The 17,035-nt window shown below is 36.1% G+C and overlaps 1 protein-coding gene across 15 annotated transcripts in view; it reads right to left on the bottom strand.

The window, feature by feature from the left end:
* Nucleotides 1-17,035, bottom strand: part of ANKS1B (ankyrin repeat and sterile alpha motif domain containing 1B) — a 1,250,661-nt gene that overhangs the window by 729,258 nt on the left and 504,368 nt on the right. For all 15 annotated transcript variants that reach the window (XM_030819772.1, XM_030819768.1, XM_030819762.1 and 12 more), the window contains one exon: nt 735-871. In XM_030819772.1, the coding sequence (XP_030675632.1) occupies nt 735-871 (137 nt within the window). The remainder of the gene's footprint in view (nt 1-734; nt 872-17,035) is intronic.

Raw genomic sequence — 17,035 nt, 5'->3', positions numbered from 1 at the left:
CCAATTTCGTGTTCTGGGTCCATCTGTTGGCAAAAATATAATGCAAACAGCTTTATAAGTGCTATTTTCAATGAAATATCACAGAACAGCTTGTCCCAATGATATTTCTAAAGCTTGCCTGCAAACCGCCTACTGGAAAATCCAACTGAAAGAGAAGGGAGAAAAGAGAGAAATCCATACAGGAAAGAGACAGGAATGGGAAAAAGAAAAAATGATAAAGAGAGACTAGCTAAAGGACTGGGAACACTGGAGGAAAACAAGGAGCAATATTAAACGCAGACAATATTCATTGAAACCATAAAGATAGAGAAGATAGAGAAATATAAAAATCACTTGGGTTGGAGGACAGAGAAATAATCACAAACCATGCAGCACTGTCCAGAAGAATGAAGACAAAAGGATCAGGAAACACCAGAAAATATGTAACAGCTCAATAATTGGAGCATAATTATTAAAATGTTGTGAGAGAAAAATGATGTAAAACAGCTATTTTTCTAAGTCTCACTGCTTCATATAATAGGCACAATTCATTTTTCCAAAAACTAATGCAGATTTCAGTGTTTATCACCAACTTCAAAGGAAGCAAACATCCTCTTCTGAGTCCCTTCTTTTAATTTAGAAATCCATTGACATACCACATAAAATAGTCCAGGCATGGCAATATAAGTGATGTACATGCATTGATTCAAATCAAAACACATTATAGGGAAAATGATGTCATTCTGGGCACTTACCTGGGGTCGAATGACTTTTACAATATTTTTGAGGGCAGTATCAGGGGATGGTGGTGAACAATCAGGTGTTGGGCCTGTTGAGCTGTTTCTATGGTTACTAGTTCCTGGAGTAGTAATTGCTACCTCAGAGGCATTATCTGTGAATAAAAATAGAACTGCCATGAACCTAATCACTCAGTTTACCTTTTAAGACTTGAAATTAATTTTCTGAACATAAATTGAGATTTCAACTTTTAAAACTGGTATCAATTACAAGATCATAATGAGGAATATGCTCAGTGGTATATTTTAAAGATAATGTTTTTTGAATGCTTTGTTTCCTTCTAAAATGGTAACTATCACCCCCTGGAATGTTGCTCTGAGACAAGAGTATTATTATTCAATTCATAATGATAGATTATCCAGCACAGCTCTTGAGGCTGCTACTACTATATGAATAACTAAAACCTTACCTTAACAAAAAGAATATAATTTTATGATATGATTGGGCTAAAGCTTTCCCAATAATCTCTTAAATGAGTATTTATATTTATTAAAGTAGGAGTTTTATATCTCCTTGATGCATAAAACCCAAATTCAAGCCTCCTCAAATGACTTTTCCTAGAAATCCCACAAACTATAGAAAAGCATCCTACTGAATGAAGCTTGATGAAAAACCGAAATTTGTGCAAAATGGTTTTATGATGTAGATAAACACAAAATTATCACCCCTAGATAAGTATAGCATGCTATGTGGTCAAAGCTAAATGAATAAAATTTCAGAATCTAAATTAATCTTCTCTTATGTTCAGTATTTAGGAGGGGGGGAATAAACAAAAGATGACTTTAAAATCAACATGTGTAACTTTTTTTCTTAAATTCATATTAAAGCAAAATAACATCAAAGACACGATTTTAGAATGTTTAAAATACTTGGAAAAGGAAGAAAATTATTCTATAAATAACTTCTGGTAGCACATAGAAAAGTTATTTTAACAACAATTTGGCAAACTTCAATAGCTTTTTATGAAAACTGCTGCAAGCTCAAATCTGCAAAAAAAAATAATAAAATAAAAAGTTTACTTCTCTGTTGTTTTTAATTAGTTCCCAATAATTTTCTTTCCTAGACAGTTAGCTGAACTGATTGCAAAAGAGACTGAGACTGAATTTTTTATAGACCAGGAAGTTTCTCTGTTCCTCTACAATCCCCAGTGAAATACAGTAATTTACTAAGGCATCTTTTCCTCATAAAACACAAAGGGATGAATTATCATAAAACTCTACCTACCATACAAAAATATAATTCAGTCTCACTGATGAATCCAGACAAAGGCCCATAAAACAAAAAATTCAAGTACGACACATAGAATTACTTGGATGACTCATAAAATAAGTCTTAAAAGTGTCCAGAGCACACTCTTCTAAGATTTAATAGAAAAGGTGGGATTTGAATTGACATCACAGAAGAGATGGGGTGGTCTTCTGAGTAGAATAGAAAACCATGAGTCAATATTGAAACACACAAAACATTAGTCAGCAAGATGCTCTGATTCTTTCCAACCTATCCCTTCCTTCTTTCATTCATCTAAAAACTACACATGTAAAAACACTTATTTGGGGCAACTATGAGTCAAATATTATGTTATGTTCTAAAGATTAACTAGGAAGAATCTCTGGCCAGGGACTAGAGGGAGGTAGGGATGAATAGGTTAAGCACTGAGGATTTTCAGGGCAGTAAAACTATTATATTTAATACTATAATGGTGGGTATACATCATCATTATATATTTGTCCAACTCATGGAATGTATAAATCGAGAATGAACCTACATAAACTATAAACTTTGGGTGATAATGATGTGTCCATGTTGTTTCATCAATTATAACAAAGGTATCATTTTGGAGCAGAATGTTGATAGTAGAGGACGCTTTGTGTATGAGAATATATGAACTTTGTCATTTCTGCTCAATTTTGCTGTGAATCTATGAAGTTCTAAAAATAAAATCTATGAATTTTTTTCAAAATAATCCCTGCCCTTGAGAAGTATACTGTTGGGGTTTTTTTTCCTTTTCTTTTTTGAGACAGGGTCTCACTACCATCACCCAGGCTGGAGTGCAGTAGCATGAACACAGCTCACTACAGCCTCAACTTCCCAGGCACAAGTGATCCTCTCACCTTAGCTTCCTGAGTATCTGGGACTACAGGTGCACATTACCACATCTGGCTAATTTTTTGTATTTTTAGTAGAAATGGGGTTTTGCCATATTGCCCAGGCTTGTCTTGAACTCCTGAGCTCTAGTGATCCATCCACCTCAACCTCCTAGACTGCTAGGATTATAGCCATAAGCCACTGCACCCAGCCCAAAAGTATACTCTTAAGTTTGGCATCAGACATGTAAACAAATTATAATGCAATATAACTTGAGAATTGATAACAGATAAAGGAAGCATGATAAAAAAAAAAAACAGGGTGGGGTGGGGGAGCAATCAGACTATGGCTTGGACAGAAGATAGCTGTGAAAGGCTTCAGTTTTCAGGCAAGAAAGCTGGGACAAAACATTAGATATTAGGGCATGAAGGTAGGAAGAGCACAGTTGAAGCTGTTATTTCATATTACAAAAAAACTGGAGATAAGTTTAAATGAGTGAAAGGAAGTTTTATTAGAATATAAGCATACTTAATTCTGTAGGCAATGAGAAATATTGAAGACTGAGCAGGGAGTGACATAATAATAGATAACTTTTATTGAGCATTTATTATGTGCAGACAGCCATGTTAAATGATTTTACTTATTGAATCTCATTTAATACCCAAATTAACTTACAAAATACATTCTACTATCACCATCCCTATTTTACAGAGAAACTAATCTCAAAGTTATATTGTCAGTTACTGGTAGAAAAGGATTCAAATTTCAGATTGATGCCATGTTACCCTTCTGCTAGTTAGCATGTCATAGTAGGTATGCAAAAGATATGCATAGGTATGATTGGGTTCATAGAAACAGAGCCTGAAGAAGATTGGCATAGTTAAGGTAGGAGCACACTCTGCTTCAAAATATAGTTGAACCAACTTCAGAAACTTAAAAAGTAGAACATAGACACTATGAAAAATAAATAATAAAAACAAAAAAATGTCAACCATAAATACATCTTTAGGGTATGCCTTTGAGTACTATATAGTAATAATATTTAATATTTCGAAGCAGGAAGATATGTTAAGACTAGAGACCCAAGCTAGAGGTCATGATGTTAGCATTTTGGAGTTGATGATAAGTGATTAGATTCTGGACATGTGTTGAAATGTCCAGAATTGTTGAAATAGACCAAGAATTTTTTTGATGGCTCCTGAATAGACAAAGCAACCTTGAACAAAAAGAACAAAACTGAGCACATTACACTACCTGACTTCAAAATATACTACAAAGCTGTAATAATCAAAACAACTTGATGCTGGCATAGAAACAGACACATCAACCAATGGAAAAGAATAGAAATCCCAGAAATAATTTGGTTAATTTATTTCAAAGGTGCCAACAACACACAATGGAGAAAGGGCAGCCTCTTCAATAAATGGCACTGGGACACTGGATATTCACATGCAGAAGAATAAAGTTAGACCTTCATCTCACACTATATACAAAAACTAACTCAAAATGGATTAAAGCTGGGTGCAATGGTACATGTCTGTACTTCCAGCTACTTGAGAAACTGAGGCAGGAAGTTTGCTTGAACCCAGGAGTTTAAGGCCAGTCTGGGAAACATAGGGAGACCCCTCTCTAAAAAATATTTTCTTAATTAATTAAAGACTTCAGTGTAAAATTGAAGTGGTAAAACTATTAGAAGAAAACACAGAGAAAAACCTCCACAACATTGGTTTGGGCAATGATTTTTTGGCTATGACCTCAAAAGCACAGGCAAGAGCAAAAATAGACAAATGGGATTATGTCAAACTAAAAAGCTCTGCACAGCAAAGGAACCAATGAACAGAGTGAAGAAACAACTTATGAAATAGGAGAAAATATTTGTAAACCATACCTCTGATAAGGAGTTAACATCCAAAATATATGGAACTCAAACAACTCATAGTGAGAAAACAATAACCTGATTTAAAAATGGGCAAAGGATCTGAATGGACATTTCTCAGAAGAGGACATACAAATGGCCAACAGGTATATGAAAAAATCCCTAACAACACTAATCATCAGAGAAATGCAAATCAGAACTACAATGAAATATCATCTCACCCCCAGTGAAAATGGCTTTTATAAAAAAGACAGGCAATAACAGATGCTGGCAAGGGTGTGGAGAAAGGGGAACCATTGTACACTGTTAATGGGAAGGTAAATTAGTACAGCCATTAGAGAGAATAGTATGGAGTTCCTCAAAAACGAAATATAGAATTACCACATAATCCAGCAATCCCACTGCTGGGTATATATCCAAAGGAAATGAATCATTATGTAGAAGAGATATCTCCACTCCCATGTTATTGTAGCATTATTCAGTAGCCAAGACATGGAATTAACTTGTGTCCATTAACAGATGAATGGATAAATGGAAAGAAAATGTAATATATACATACAGTGGAATACTACGCTGCCTTAAAAAAGAAGGAAATTCTGTTATCAGTATAGATGAACCTGGAGGACCTTGTGTTAAGTGAAACAAGCCAGGCACAGAAAGACAAATGCCACACCATCTCACTTATATATGAAATCTACACAAAGTTGAACTCATAGAAGCAGAGAATAGAATGGTGGTTACCAGGGACTGGGGAGATGTTGGTCAAAGGACACAAAATATCAATTAGGAGGAATAAGTTCAAGAGGTTTATCATACAATATGGTGACTATAGTTAATAACAATGTATTGTATTCTTTAAAAGAGTAGATCTTAAGTGTTCTCACCACAAAATAAAAATGCTAAGTATGTGAGGTAATACATATGCTAATCAGTTCAATTTAGCTATTCCACAATGTATACGTTTTAAAACAGCTTGTTGTACACAATAAGTATATATAATTTGTATTTGTCTATTTAAAAATAATTAAATTTTTAAAAATTATTGATGTGCTGGATATAGGGAGAGAAAGAGAGAAGAATGACTCTAAGGCCTTTGGTCTGAGGAACTAAAAGGATAGAGCTGCCATCAGCAGAAATGGGACAGACTACAGGAGGAGCATAAATTCTCTACCATATAACTTCCAATATTGCCTCCCCATTCTCTCTTTCTCTCCTTTTGGACTCTATTGAAGTAATGCTAGGCAGGCTTTATTCTTTTAACCATTTATTCTCTCTTTTCATTCTGTTTCTCTGTTGCATTTTTAATAGTTTCTTCTATTTATTTTCTAGTTTATTGATTCTTCAGCTGTGTCAAGGCTGCTATCAAACCATTTTCTTAATTTTAGTAGATTTTTCTGTTTTAAAATTTCTATTTGGTTCTTACTCAATCAAGTATATGATGTCACTAGTTTGTATTTTTCAGTTCCTAAAAACATTTTCAAGCTTACTTTTGTATTAAAATGGCAAGTACAATTGGCTTTGGTTTTTTAATCTGATAATTCCAGTATCTAAAGTCTTTATGGGTCCATTTCTAGATTTGTGGTTCTGACTCATGCTATCCTGTCCCACTGTTAGTTTTATCATCAATTCTGTGTTGCTTATTATTCAACTTGTTGTTACAAGATATACATTTAAATATAACTAACTCTTCGTCTTTTAATAAATGTTAATTTTTAAAAGCATCAAAACTTATATCCTGATACCAGATGCTGAAGTCTGTGAACAACTTGCCTGTGTAACACTAGATCATTTATTTAATCTTTCTGGATTTCAATTTTCTTAACTGTAAAAATGCAAATGATTAACTACGATCTTCTATCATTTATGTGTGCAGATAAAATAAGAGAAAAATAACTTGTATGTTTTCAGGCACATAACAGGGGTTTTCAATATATGAGCTTCCTTTTCCATTATCAAAAGAAATACCATCAGAATTAAAATAAAATATGGAAGATCAAAGAAACCCAGAGGGAAAACAAGAAAACAAATAGTTATCCTTTTTAGACAACACATCTAGAGTACTTGCATGAGATTTGACAGCAGTATCTTTTAGCTATTAACACAAATTGGTAGGGACAGAACTTAGTTCCAGAAATAGGAGATGATCCTCTGAGGAATTGTATTGATCAAAGTTATCCAGAGAAATAGGACCAATAGAATCTATCTGTCTGTCTGTCTGTCTGTCTGTCTATCTATCTATCTATCTATCTATCTATCTATCTATCTAGAGAAAGATTTACTATAAGGCATTAGCTCATATGATTAATGGAGCCTAAGAAGTCCAAAGATCTGCAGTTGGTAAGCTGGAGGTGCAGGACAGCCTATGTGTAGTTCCATTGTAAATCCAAAGGCCTGAGAACCAAGGAAGTTGATGGTGTAAATTCTAATCCAAAGGTTGGCAGACTCGAAGTCAAGAGCCAACATTTCAGTCCAAGTCTGAAGGCCTGGAAAAAAACAATGTTCCAGCTCAAGAGGTCAGGCAGGAGAAATTCCCCTTTACTCGGCCTGTTTGTTCAATTCAGGTCTTCAATTTACTGAATAAGGCCAATAACAGTAGGGTGGATGATTTGCTTTACTCAGTCTGCCATTCAAATATTAATCTCATCCAAAAACATCTTCACAGATACATCCCAAATAATGTTTAGCCAAATGTGTGGGCACCTCACGGACTAGTTAAGTTGAACTTATAAAATTAAACACAACAGGAATGATTCATTCCAAGGGCTGGTCTTCACTGCTTTTGCACTAAAGCCAGAAGAAAATGCTGGGAACTCCCTGCAAACTGTAAGCCAAAAGCTTCTTGAATGTTTTTTTCTGAGTATTTTAATACATAGTATAAGACAGTGGATAATCAAGTACTAAATTATTTAGAAAAGACTAAGTATCTTCATCTTCTGAATCCATGAGCTACACCATTACACTGATAATTTGATTTTGTACTATCTTGCATTGTTCATTAACTCTTCCAGACTAGGTTATATTTTTGCATGAAGTCATATTTCTCTCTATATAGCTCTTAGCTTAATGCAATCCTTTTAAAGTAATAAAAGAAATAAAGTAGATAAAGCAAAACCTGTGTCAATGGAAACCAACACAAATGTATTTAATAACATGAAGAAAGCTGGTCTGGCTTTTATAATAATTCCATGATCCTTTCCAAGAAAATCCAAATAAGAAGCATACTCTAGAAGATATACAAGAGTCTTAAGAAGCTGGTTTATTCCCAATATCCTTGATAATATAATTTACAAAAAATACCAACTATCCGGTGGACTTGGTAAAATACCAGCCTATGACCAAGACAGTTTTACATGCTCAACCTACATTTCATATATGCAGTTACAAAATATTGCTGATAAAAAGGAAATGAGGCACATAAAACTGCTTAGAGAGAACTGCGAAATATACTTGCAATTTCAGACTGAAATAAGAGAACTAACTTCTTGTCAGATTCCCTTACTACATATTAGATTATTCATTATGAATGTCAGTTTACTCTATAATAACAACCTTAGAAAAAATACTCATAGTTTATTTGATCTTTTAGAAGAAAAATATTCTATGACTATAAAATAATTCATGTGCAACATTACAGTCTAGTATTTTAACATCATTACCCAGTATGTATCAAACAGTTTAAGTATACCAGGGACCACAATAGATGCTTTTCAGCTGAAGAATAGGACTGAGATTACTTCTGGCTAGGAATTCAAGAAAGGTGTCATGGAAGAGGCAGGAGTGATGAAGTCCTCTGACAGATTAGTAAAATTCAGGCATGAAGAAATGGCTGGAAAGGGCATTCCAAGAGTTGGAAGTAGGTTGAGCCAAATGTAGAGAGATGGGAAAGAGGCACATTTGTAGAATAAAGAAGAGTTCAGTTTGAATAAAATATAATACTCATGGAGGAAACGCTAAGAAATGGAGGAGTCGTACACAAAGGCTTTGGGCTTTGAAATCAGAAAATCCTAAGCTGAAATTCTGGTATATTTAACTTCAGTTTCATCTTCTGTAAAACAGTGTCTTTCACATAGTGTTACAAAGACAAATGAGGCATGTACAGATACGTGTGTGTATGTGTGTGTGTGTGAATAGATTGCCTGACACATAGTAAGTGCTCAATAAAATTATCTATTACTATTATTATCAGCTATATGATATAATCATAATAGCAAATAAAACTAGATAGGTGGCTTGATGCCTTATTATGGAAAATCCTAAGTGCATCACTTGCATCACTAAGTAATCATCAAATATAAGTATTTAATAAATCCTAATCTAACAATTCATGAAGCACAACTTTTATTTTTTGGTATTAAGTCAAGAGTTGACAAATTTTTTCTATAAAGGACCAGATGGTAAATATTGTAAGCTCTGTAAGGCTACATGATCTTTGTTGTAACTACTCTACTCTCTTTGGGTAGCAAGAAGGCAGCCACAGGAAATATATAAGCAAATGGGTGTGTCTGTATTCCAAGAAAATTTTACTTACAAAAACAAGCAGGAGACAAGATTAAGTTTGTTGGTCATAACTTGTGGATCCCTGTCTTAAGTACTTCCTATGGAAATGTTTTCCCTTTTATGGAGAGACCTAGAAGAATGTTATATTATACATTTTCATTTCCATATTCATATTATAGATGAACATTCTTACTGTGTAATTAAAAACTAAGGTTTTCAATATAAAGCTAGAAATTTATCATTTGTACAAAAAATGGCATTATATCTAACACCAGGGCAGTCCTTTGTACACAGCAAGTGTTCAATATATGCTCATTGAACAGATAAATAAATAAGACCATGAAATCTTTACATCTTAAAGTAACTTTGTTGTAGTGATTGTATATGACTACCACTTCTGGGAGAGACAGTACAGAAATCATAAGTAAAATAGCCCAAGTATCCTGTTTCAGTATATTCAGTGAGAAAGTACTCACTATGTACCACTTGAAGAAGTTAATATTTAACAGTAATTTAAGAGAATTAGTTAATATTCCAAACAATTAACACATTTTACTTTCTCTTAGCAAAGGTTTGTTAAAAAGTAACAATTCTCTTAAATATACTGAGCTTGAACTTCCATTACTATCACCAACAATAGTGTTAAATATTCAAGTCTTAATTAGCCAGCAACTTTACCAGATGAAATGTGTGGTACACAGCCTCTAGGATGGTCCCAATTGAGCCCCACCTCATGGTATTCACACTTTTGTGAAATTTTGTCCCCTAGGGTGTGAGTTGAACTCGTTGAATTGCTTCTAACAAAGAAGAGATGAGGCCGGGCACAGTGGCTCATGCCTGTAAACCTAGCACTTTGGGAGGCCAAGGTGGGCGGATCACAAGGTCAGGAGATCGAGACCATCCTGGCTAACAAGGTGAAACCCCATCTCTACTAAAAATACAAAAAATTAGCCGGGCGTGGTGGTAGGTGCCTGTAGTCCCACCTACTCGAGAGGCTGAGCCAGGAGAATGGTGTGAACCTGGGAAGCAGAGCTTGGAGTGAGCCGAGATTGCACCACTGCACTCCAGCCTGGGTGACAGAGCGAGACTCCGTCTCAAACAGAATAAAAAAGAAAAAAAAGAAGAGATGAGTTGTACTTCTGGGAATAGGTTATAAAAAAAGACTGTGGCTTCTGTCTTGTGTGTGTCCTCCTTCTCAGATCGCTTGCACTTGGGAAAGCAAGTAACCACATTGTGAACAACCTCATGCAAAGGCCTATGTGGCATGGTAAGGAGCTGAGGCCCTCATTTCAACAGCCCACCAGAAGCTGAACCTTGTTAACAGCCACATGAGTTAGCTTGGAAGCAAATCCTTCAGCCCCAGTCAAGCCTTGAAAAGACTGCAGTTCTAGCCAACAGCTTGCCTACAACCTCCCGGGAAATCCTGAGTCAGAGGTACCCTGCTAAGTCCCTCCTAGTTTCCTGGCCCTGTGAGATAATTACTGTTTGTTATTTTTGGCCACAAATAGCAATAGGTAACTAATACAGTAAATGTTTGGTTACCATTTATAACATGGCCAACATGTTTGTGCTACAATGGTGCTTAGACTTTCAGCCTTGTTTTGAAGGAGCTGACTACTTAATGGAAAACATAGAAGGGCAAGTATAATTACAAAATTATGTTACTTATGCTACAAATTCAGCAATATGGGAACACAGAAGAATGAGCCACTAACCAAACCAAATGAGGGGGCCAGAGCAGAAAGTTAGGTTGTGGGCAGAAAGAGAAAGTGAAGAAAAAAAATGTAATAGCCTTGAGGAATGAGTGCCATCAAGAACTCAAAGAGGGAGAAGCATTCTAGGCAAAGAAAACAGAATATGCAACAGGGCAGAAGCATGAAAGAGCATTATGCCTTTGGGAAGCTATAAATAGTTCAGCTTGGCTGAAGCACAGAATATGTGTGGAAAAGTGAATGGAGATGATGTTGGCAAGATAAAGGATTCAGATGAAAGATGGAAAGGTGTATAAAAAGAAAACAAAATTGCCTTTGTAAAAGATTAAATTTTTCTATTTAGGAAAAAAAGTCAGCCACATTGCATTTCTAAAATTACTTTCCTTGAGGCTATGATCAAATGCTACTTTCATCTATAAAAAGAATAGACCACAAGGCTCTAGTCACTTTAAAATTCTCTGCATGCAAGAGACCACATCTGTGTGCTAAAGAGTAGAATGATTGACTAGCAGCTTCAAGCCAATAAGAACTTTGGTCTCATCTACACCAGAGAAGTTCTAGCAAAGAGTCAAAACCTTGAAGAGTTAGAGGACATCTAAAAGTCCAAGATCTCAATTCAAACATAAAAAGCAGTGCAATGAACAGATGGTTGGGAGAGTGTGCTCTCTCCCACCTTTCCTTTACTTTTGTTTCCTCCTCTTTCTCAATCCATGGCAGGGAAATGGTCTTTTAGCATAATAATTCATCAGAGGTATGCTGTAATTGGTGAGCAATATTAGTAGGAGAAATGTTTGCTTGTCTTATAAATTCTCTACTCCGAAGAATCTCAAGGATTTATGAGAAATGCAGGAGTCTTGTAGAATTTTACCTTTCTCCTCCCAGGATGATGCCAAGAATGACAATTCCCTGGCTTTGGCTAGCAAGACTAAACTAGAATCCTGGAGAACTGCACAGTTAAGAAAATGAAAGAGAAAGGGAGGCCATAGGAGATGGGTTCCCTCCAAATGCTTACTTTTATGGACTAAATGTTAAGCAATGAAGAAAGTAAAAAATTAAAGAAAGAAAATATTTTGCATCACATCGGTGATCCGTGGATTCTGTTTTACTAATGCACTTGTGCTTCAATTCTTATTTTGGCTCTTCAGGCTCTCCTGGTTTTGAGTCCCATTTTAGATTGTATGCTTTCCCTTTTGTCTTAACAACCAATTTTTTTCTCTGGTTTTACTCTTAGTGGTCCCTGTATTCATCTTCTGTATCTTTCTATTCATTCCAAAATTATGTAAACACCCAACCTGACCAAGACACACCCTAGCACTAGCCCGCCAGGCCAGAACCCCTACTAAGTAGCCACTGACTCTCTATGAAAGAAAGTTAGAAAATGAACCTGCTGAGAGTAAAGGGAGAAAATGGTGGATAGGAGGCAGGACTAACTTGCAGCTGCCACTCAGACGGACAGAGCAGCATGTGGAGACCCACATCATGAACTTTTGCTCCAAGAACTACCATAGGAACATACCAGGAAAGCAGAGAAAATCCACAGACCCTTTGAAGGAGTGGATTGCCACTGCAGGCTCTGTGAGTCAGCTTGCTTTCTTAGCAGGAAGGCTTGTAGCCTGGGGCAAGTTCCTAGCCCTGCTCATAGGCTGCCTGGAAATAAACTTGGTGCTGTTGGCGGGGCACAGTGGGAATGAGAGTGGCCTTTTGGGCTGTGGGCTGTGTGGGAGTTGGTGAGGTCTGTGGCTGCTGGCTTTCCACCACTTTCCTGGTGACCTGTGTGACTCAGCAGAGGCAGCCATAACACCCCTGGGATATAACTCCATTGGCCTGGAAACTGCAACCCTACCCCCAACAGCAGCCACAGCAAACCCCACCCAAGGAGAGTCTGAGCTCAGACATACCTAACCCTGTCCCCACTCGATGGTCATTATCTACTGACCCTGGTAGCTGAAGACTAAGGACATAATCTCTTGGGAACTCTATGGCCCCACCCACTGCCTGATCCTCCCTATGCTACTGCAGCTGATGTGCTATTGAAAGCACCACCTCCTGGCTTGAGGACAACCAAAACAAAACCAGCGCACTTAACAAAAATACAACCAAGGATGCTCACAGAGTCCACTTCACTCTCCTGCTACCTCCACCAGAGCAGGTGCTGCTATGGTATCCACAGCTGAGAGACCTGAAGATGGGTCAAATCACAGAACTCTTTGCAGACACTCCCAGTACCAGCCTGGAGCCCAGTAGCTCCACTGGGAGGCTAGATTCAGAAGAAAAATAACAATCACTTCAGCTCTCAGGAAGCCCCATCCCTAGGGGAAAGGGGAGAGCACCATACCAAGAGAGCACCCCATTAGACAAAGAATGTTAACAGCAGCCCTTGAGTCCTAGACCTTCTCTCTGACATAGTCTACCCAAATAAGAAGGAACCAGAAAAAACAATTCTGGTAATATGACAAAACAAGGTTCTTTAATACCTCCAAAAGAACATACTGGCTTACCAGCAATGGGTCAAGATCAAGAGGAAACCCCTGAATTGCCAGAAAAAGAATTCAGAAGGTCGACTATTGAGCCAATCAAGGAGGCACCAGAGGAAGGTTAAGTCCAACTTAAAGAAACAAAAAAAAATGATACAGGATATGAATGGAAAAATCTCCAGTGAAATACACAGCATAAAAAAAATCACAACTTCTGGAAATGAAGGACACACTTAGAGAATTACAAAATGCACTGGAAAGTCTCACAATAGAATCAAACAAGTAGAAGAAAAAAACTTCAGAGCTCGAAATCAAGGCTTTCAAATTAACCCAATCTGACAAAGACAAAGAAAAACAATTTTAAAAAATGAACAAGGCCTCCAAGAAAATTTGGGATTATATTAAATGATCAAACCTAAAAATAATTGGTGTTCCCGAGGGAGAAGAGAAATCTAAGAGAGTGGAAAACATATTTGAGAGAATAATACAGAAAAACTTTCCTAGCCTTGCTAGAGATCTAGACATCCAAATACAAGAAGCTCAAAAAACACATGGGAAATTCATCACAAAAAGATCGTCGCCTAGGCACCTGATAGTCATCAGGTTATCTAAAGTCAAGATGAAGAGCTGTGAGGCAAAAGCATCAGATAACCTATAAAGGAAAACCTATCAGATTAACAGCAGATTTCTCAGCAGAAATCCTACAAGCTAGAAAGGATTGGGGTTCTCTTTAGCCTCCTTAAATAAAACAATTATCAGCCAAGAATTTTGTGTCCAGTGAAACTAAGCTGCATAAATGAAAGAAAGATGGTGTTTTTCAGAAAAATAAACACTGAATTTGCCACTACCAAGCCATCACTAAAAGAATGGCTAAAAGGAGCTCTAAATTTTTTTTAACCTCTAAATCTTGAAACAAATCCTCAAAATACAACACCAAAATAGAATCTCCTTAAAGCATAAATCTCACAGGACCTATAAAACAACAACACTATGAAAAAAAACCCAAGGTATTCAGGCAACAAATAGCATGATAAACAGAATAGTACCTCACGTCTTAATATTAACATTGAATGTAAATGGCCTAAATGCTCCACTTAAAAGACACAGAATGGCAGAATGGATGAGAATTCACTAACAAGTATCTGCTGTCTTCAAGAGACTCACCTGACACATAAGGACTCACATAAACTTAAGGTAAAGGGGTGGAAAAAAAATATTTCATGCAAATAGACACCAAAAGCAAGCATGAGTAGCTGTTCTTATATTAGATAAAACAAACTTTAAAGCAGCAGCAGTTAAAAAAGACAAAGAAGGACATATATAATGATAAAATGTCTAGTCCAATAGGAAAACATCACGATCCTAAATATACATGCACCTAACACTGGAAGTCCCAAATTTATAAAACGATTTCTACTAGACCTAAGAAATGAGATGGACAGCAACACAATAATAGTCGTGGACTTCAATATTCCACAGACAGCAGACAGGTCTTCAAGACAGAAAGTCAACAAAGAACTATACCCTAGAACAAATGGACAAAACGGATATTTACAGAACGAATATTTACAGAACAGTTATTTACAGAACATTCTACCCAACAACTGCAGAATATACATTCTACTCATCAGCACAGGGGCATTCTCCAAGAGAGACCATATGATAGGCCATAAAACAAGTCTCAACAAATTTAAGAAACTCAAAATCATAGCAAGTACTCTCTCAGAGCACAGTGAAATAAAATTGGAACTCAACTCCAAAAGAAACCCTGAAAACCATGCAAATACATGGAAACTAAATAACCTACCCCTGAATGATTACTGAATAAACAATGAAATCAATATGAAAATTAAAAAAATATTTACACTGAATGATAATAGTGACACAACCTATCAAAACCTCTGGGATACAGCAAAGGTGGTGCTAAGAGAAAAGTTCATAGCATCAAATGTCTACATCAAAACATCTGAGAGCACAAATAGACAATCTAAAGTCACATCTCAAGAAGATAGAAAGACAAGAACCAAACCCACATCTAGAAGAAGAAAAGAAATAACCAAGATCGGAGCAGAACTAAATGAAATTGAAAAAAAAATACAAAAGATAAACAGAAAGCTGGTTCTTTGAAAAGATTAATAAAATTGATAGACCATTAGCGAGACTAACTGAGAAAAGAAGAGAGAAGATCCAAATAAGTGCAATTAGAAATGAAACAGGAGATATTACAACCAATCCCACAGAAATACAAAAGACCATTTAAGGCTACTATGAACACTTTTATGTGCATAAACTAGAAAACCTAGAGGAGATGGATAAATTCCTGGAAATATACAACCCTCCTAGATTAAACCAAGAAGAAACAGAAACTCTGAACAGACCAATAACAAGCAGCAAGATTGAAATGGTAATTAAAAAGTTACCAAGAAAAAAAGGCCAGGACCAGATAGATACACAGCTAAATTGTATCAGACATTCAAAGAAGGATTGGTACCAATCCTATTGATATCTATTCCAAAAGATACAGAAAAAGAATATCCCCCCTAAATTATTCTATGAAGCCAGTATCACCATAATACCCAAACCAGAAAAGGATATAACATAAAAAGAAACTACAGACCAATATCCCTGATTAACATAGATACAAAAATCCTAAACAAAATACTACTTAACTGAATCCAACAGCATATCAAAAAGATAATCCACCATGATCAAGTGGGTTTCATACAAGGAATGCAGGGATGGTTTAACATTCACAAATCAATAAATGTGATACACCACATAAACAGAATTAAAAACAAAAATTACATCATCATCTGAATAGATGCAGAAAAAGCATTTGATGAAATCCAGCATCCCTTTATGATTAAAACCCTAAGTAAAATTAGCATAGAAGGTCATTCATTAATTTAATAAAAGCGTCTATGACAAACCCACAGCCAACATTGTACTGAATGGGGAAAAGTTGAAAGCATTCCCCCTGAGAACTGAAACAAGACAAGGATGCCCACTTTCACCACTTCTATTCAACACAGTACTAGAAGTCCTAGCCAGAGAAATCAGACAAAAGAAAGAAATAAAGGCCATCCAAATCAGTAAAGAGGAAGTTAAACTGTCACTGTTTGCTGATGACATGATCACATACCTAGGAAACCCTAAAGGCTCATACAAAAAGTTCCTAGAACTGGTAAATGAATTCAGCAAAGTTTCAGGATACAAAATTAATATACGCAAATCAGTAGCCCTGCTATACACCAACAGTTTTCAAGCTGAGAATCCAATCAAGAACTCAACCCGTTTTAAAACAGCTACAAAAAAAAAATTTAGGAATATACTCAACCAAGGAGGTGAAAGCCTGCTACAAGGAAAACTACAAAACATTGCTGAAAGAAATCATAGATTGACACAAAGAAATAGAAACACATCCCATTCTCATGAATGAGCAGAATCAATATTGTGAAAAATGACCACACTGCCAAAAGCAATCTACAAATTAAATGCAATTCCCATCAAATTACCACCATCATTCTTCACAGAACCAGAAAAAACAATCCTAAAATTCATATGGACCCCAAAAAGAGCCCACATAACCAAAGCAAGACTAAGCGAAAAGAACA

Source organism: Nomascus leucogenys, chromosome 10 (assembly GCF_006542625.1).
Source record: "Nomascus leucogenys isolate Asia chromosome 10, Asia_NLE_v1, whole genome shotgun sequence".
Taxonomy (NCBI): domain Eukaryota; kingdom Metazoa; phylum Chordata; class Mammalia; order Primates; family Hylobatidae; genus Nomascus; species Nomascus leucogenys.
Note: the sequence above shows the minus strand (reverse complement) of the source record. Positions and strands in the feature narration are given on the sequence as shown.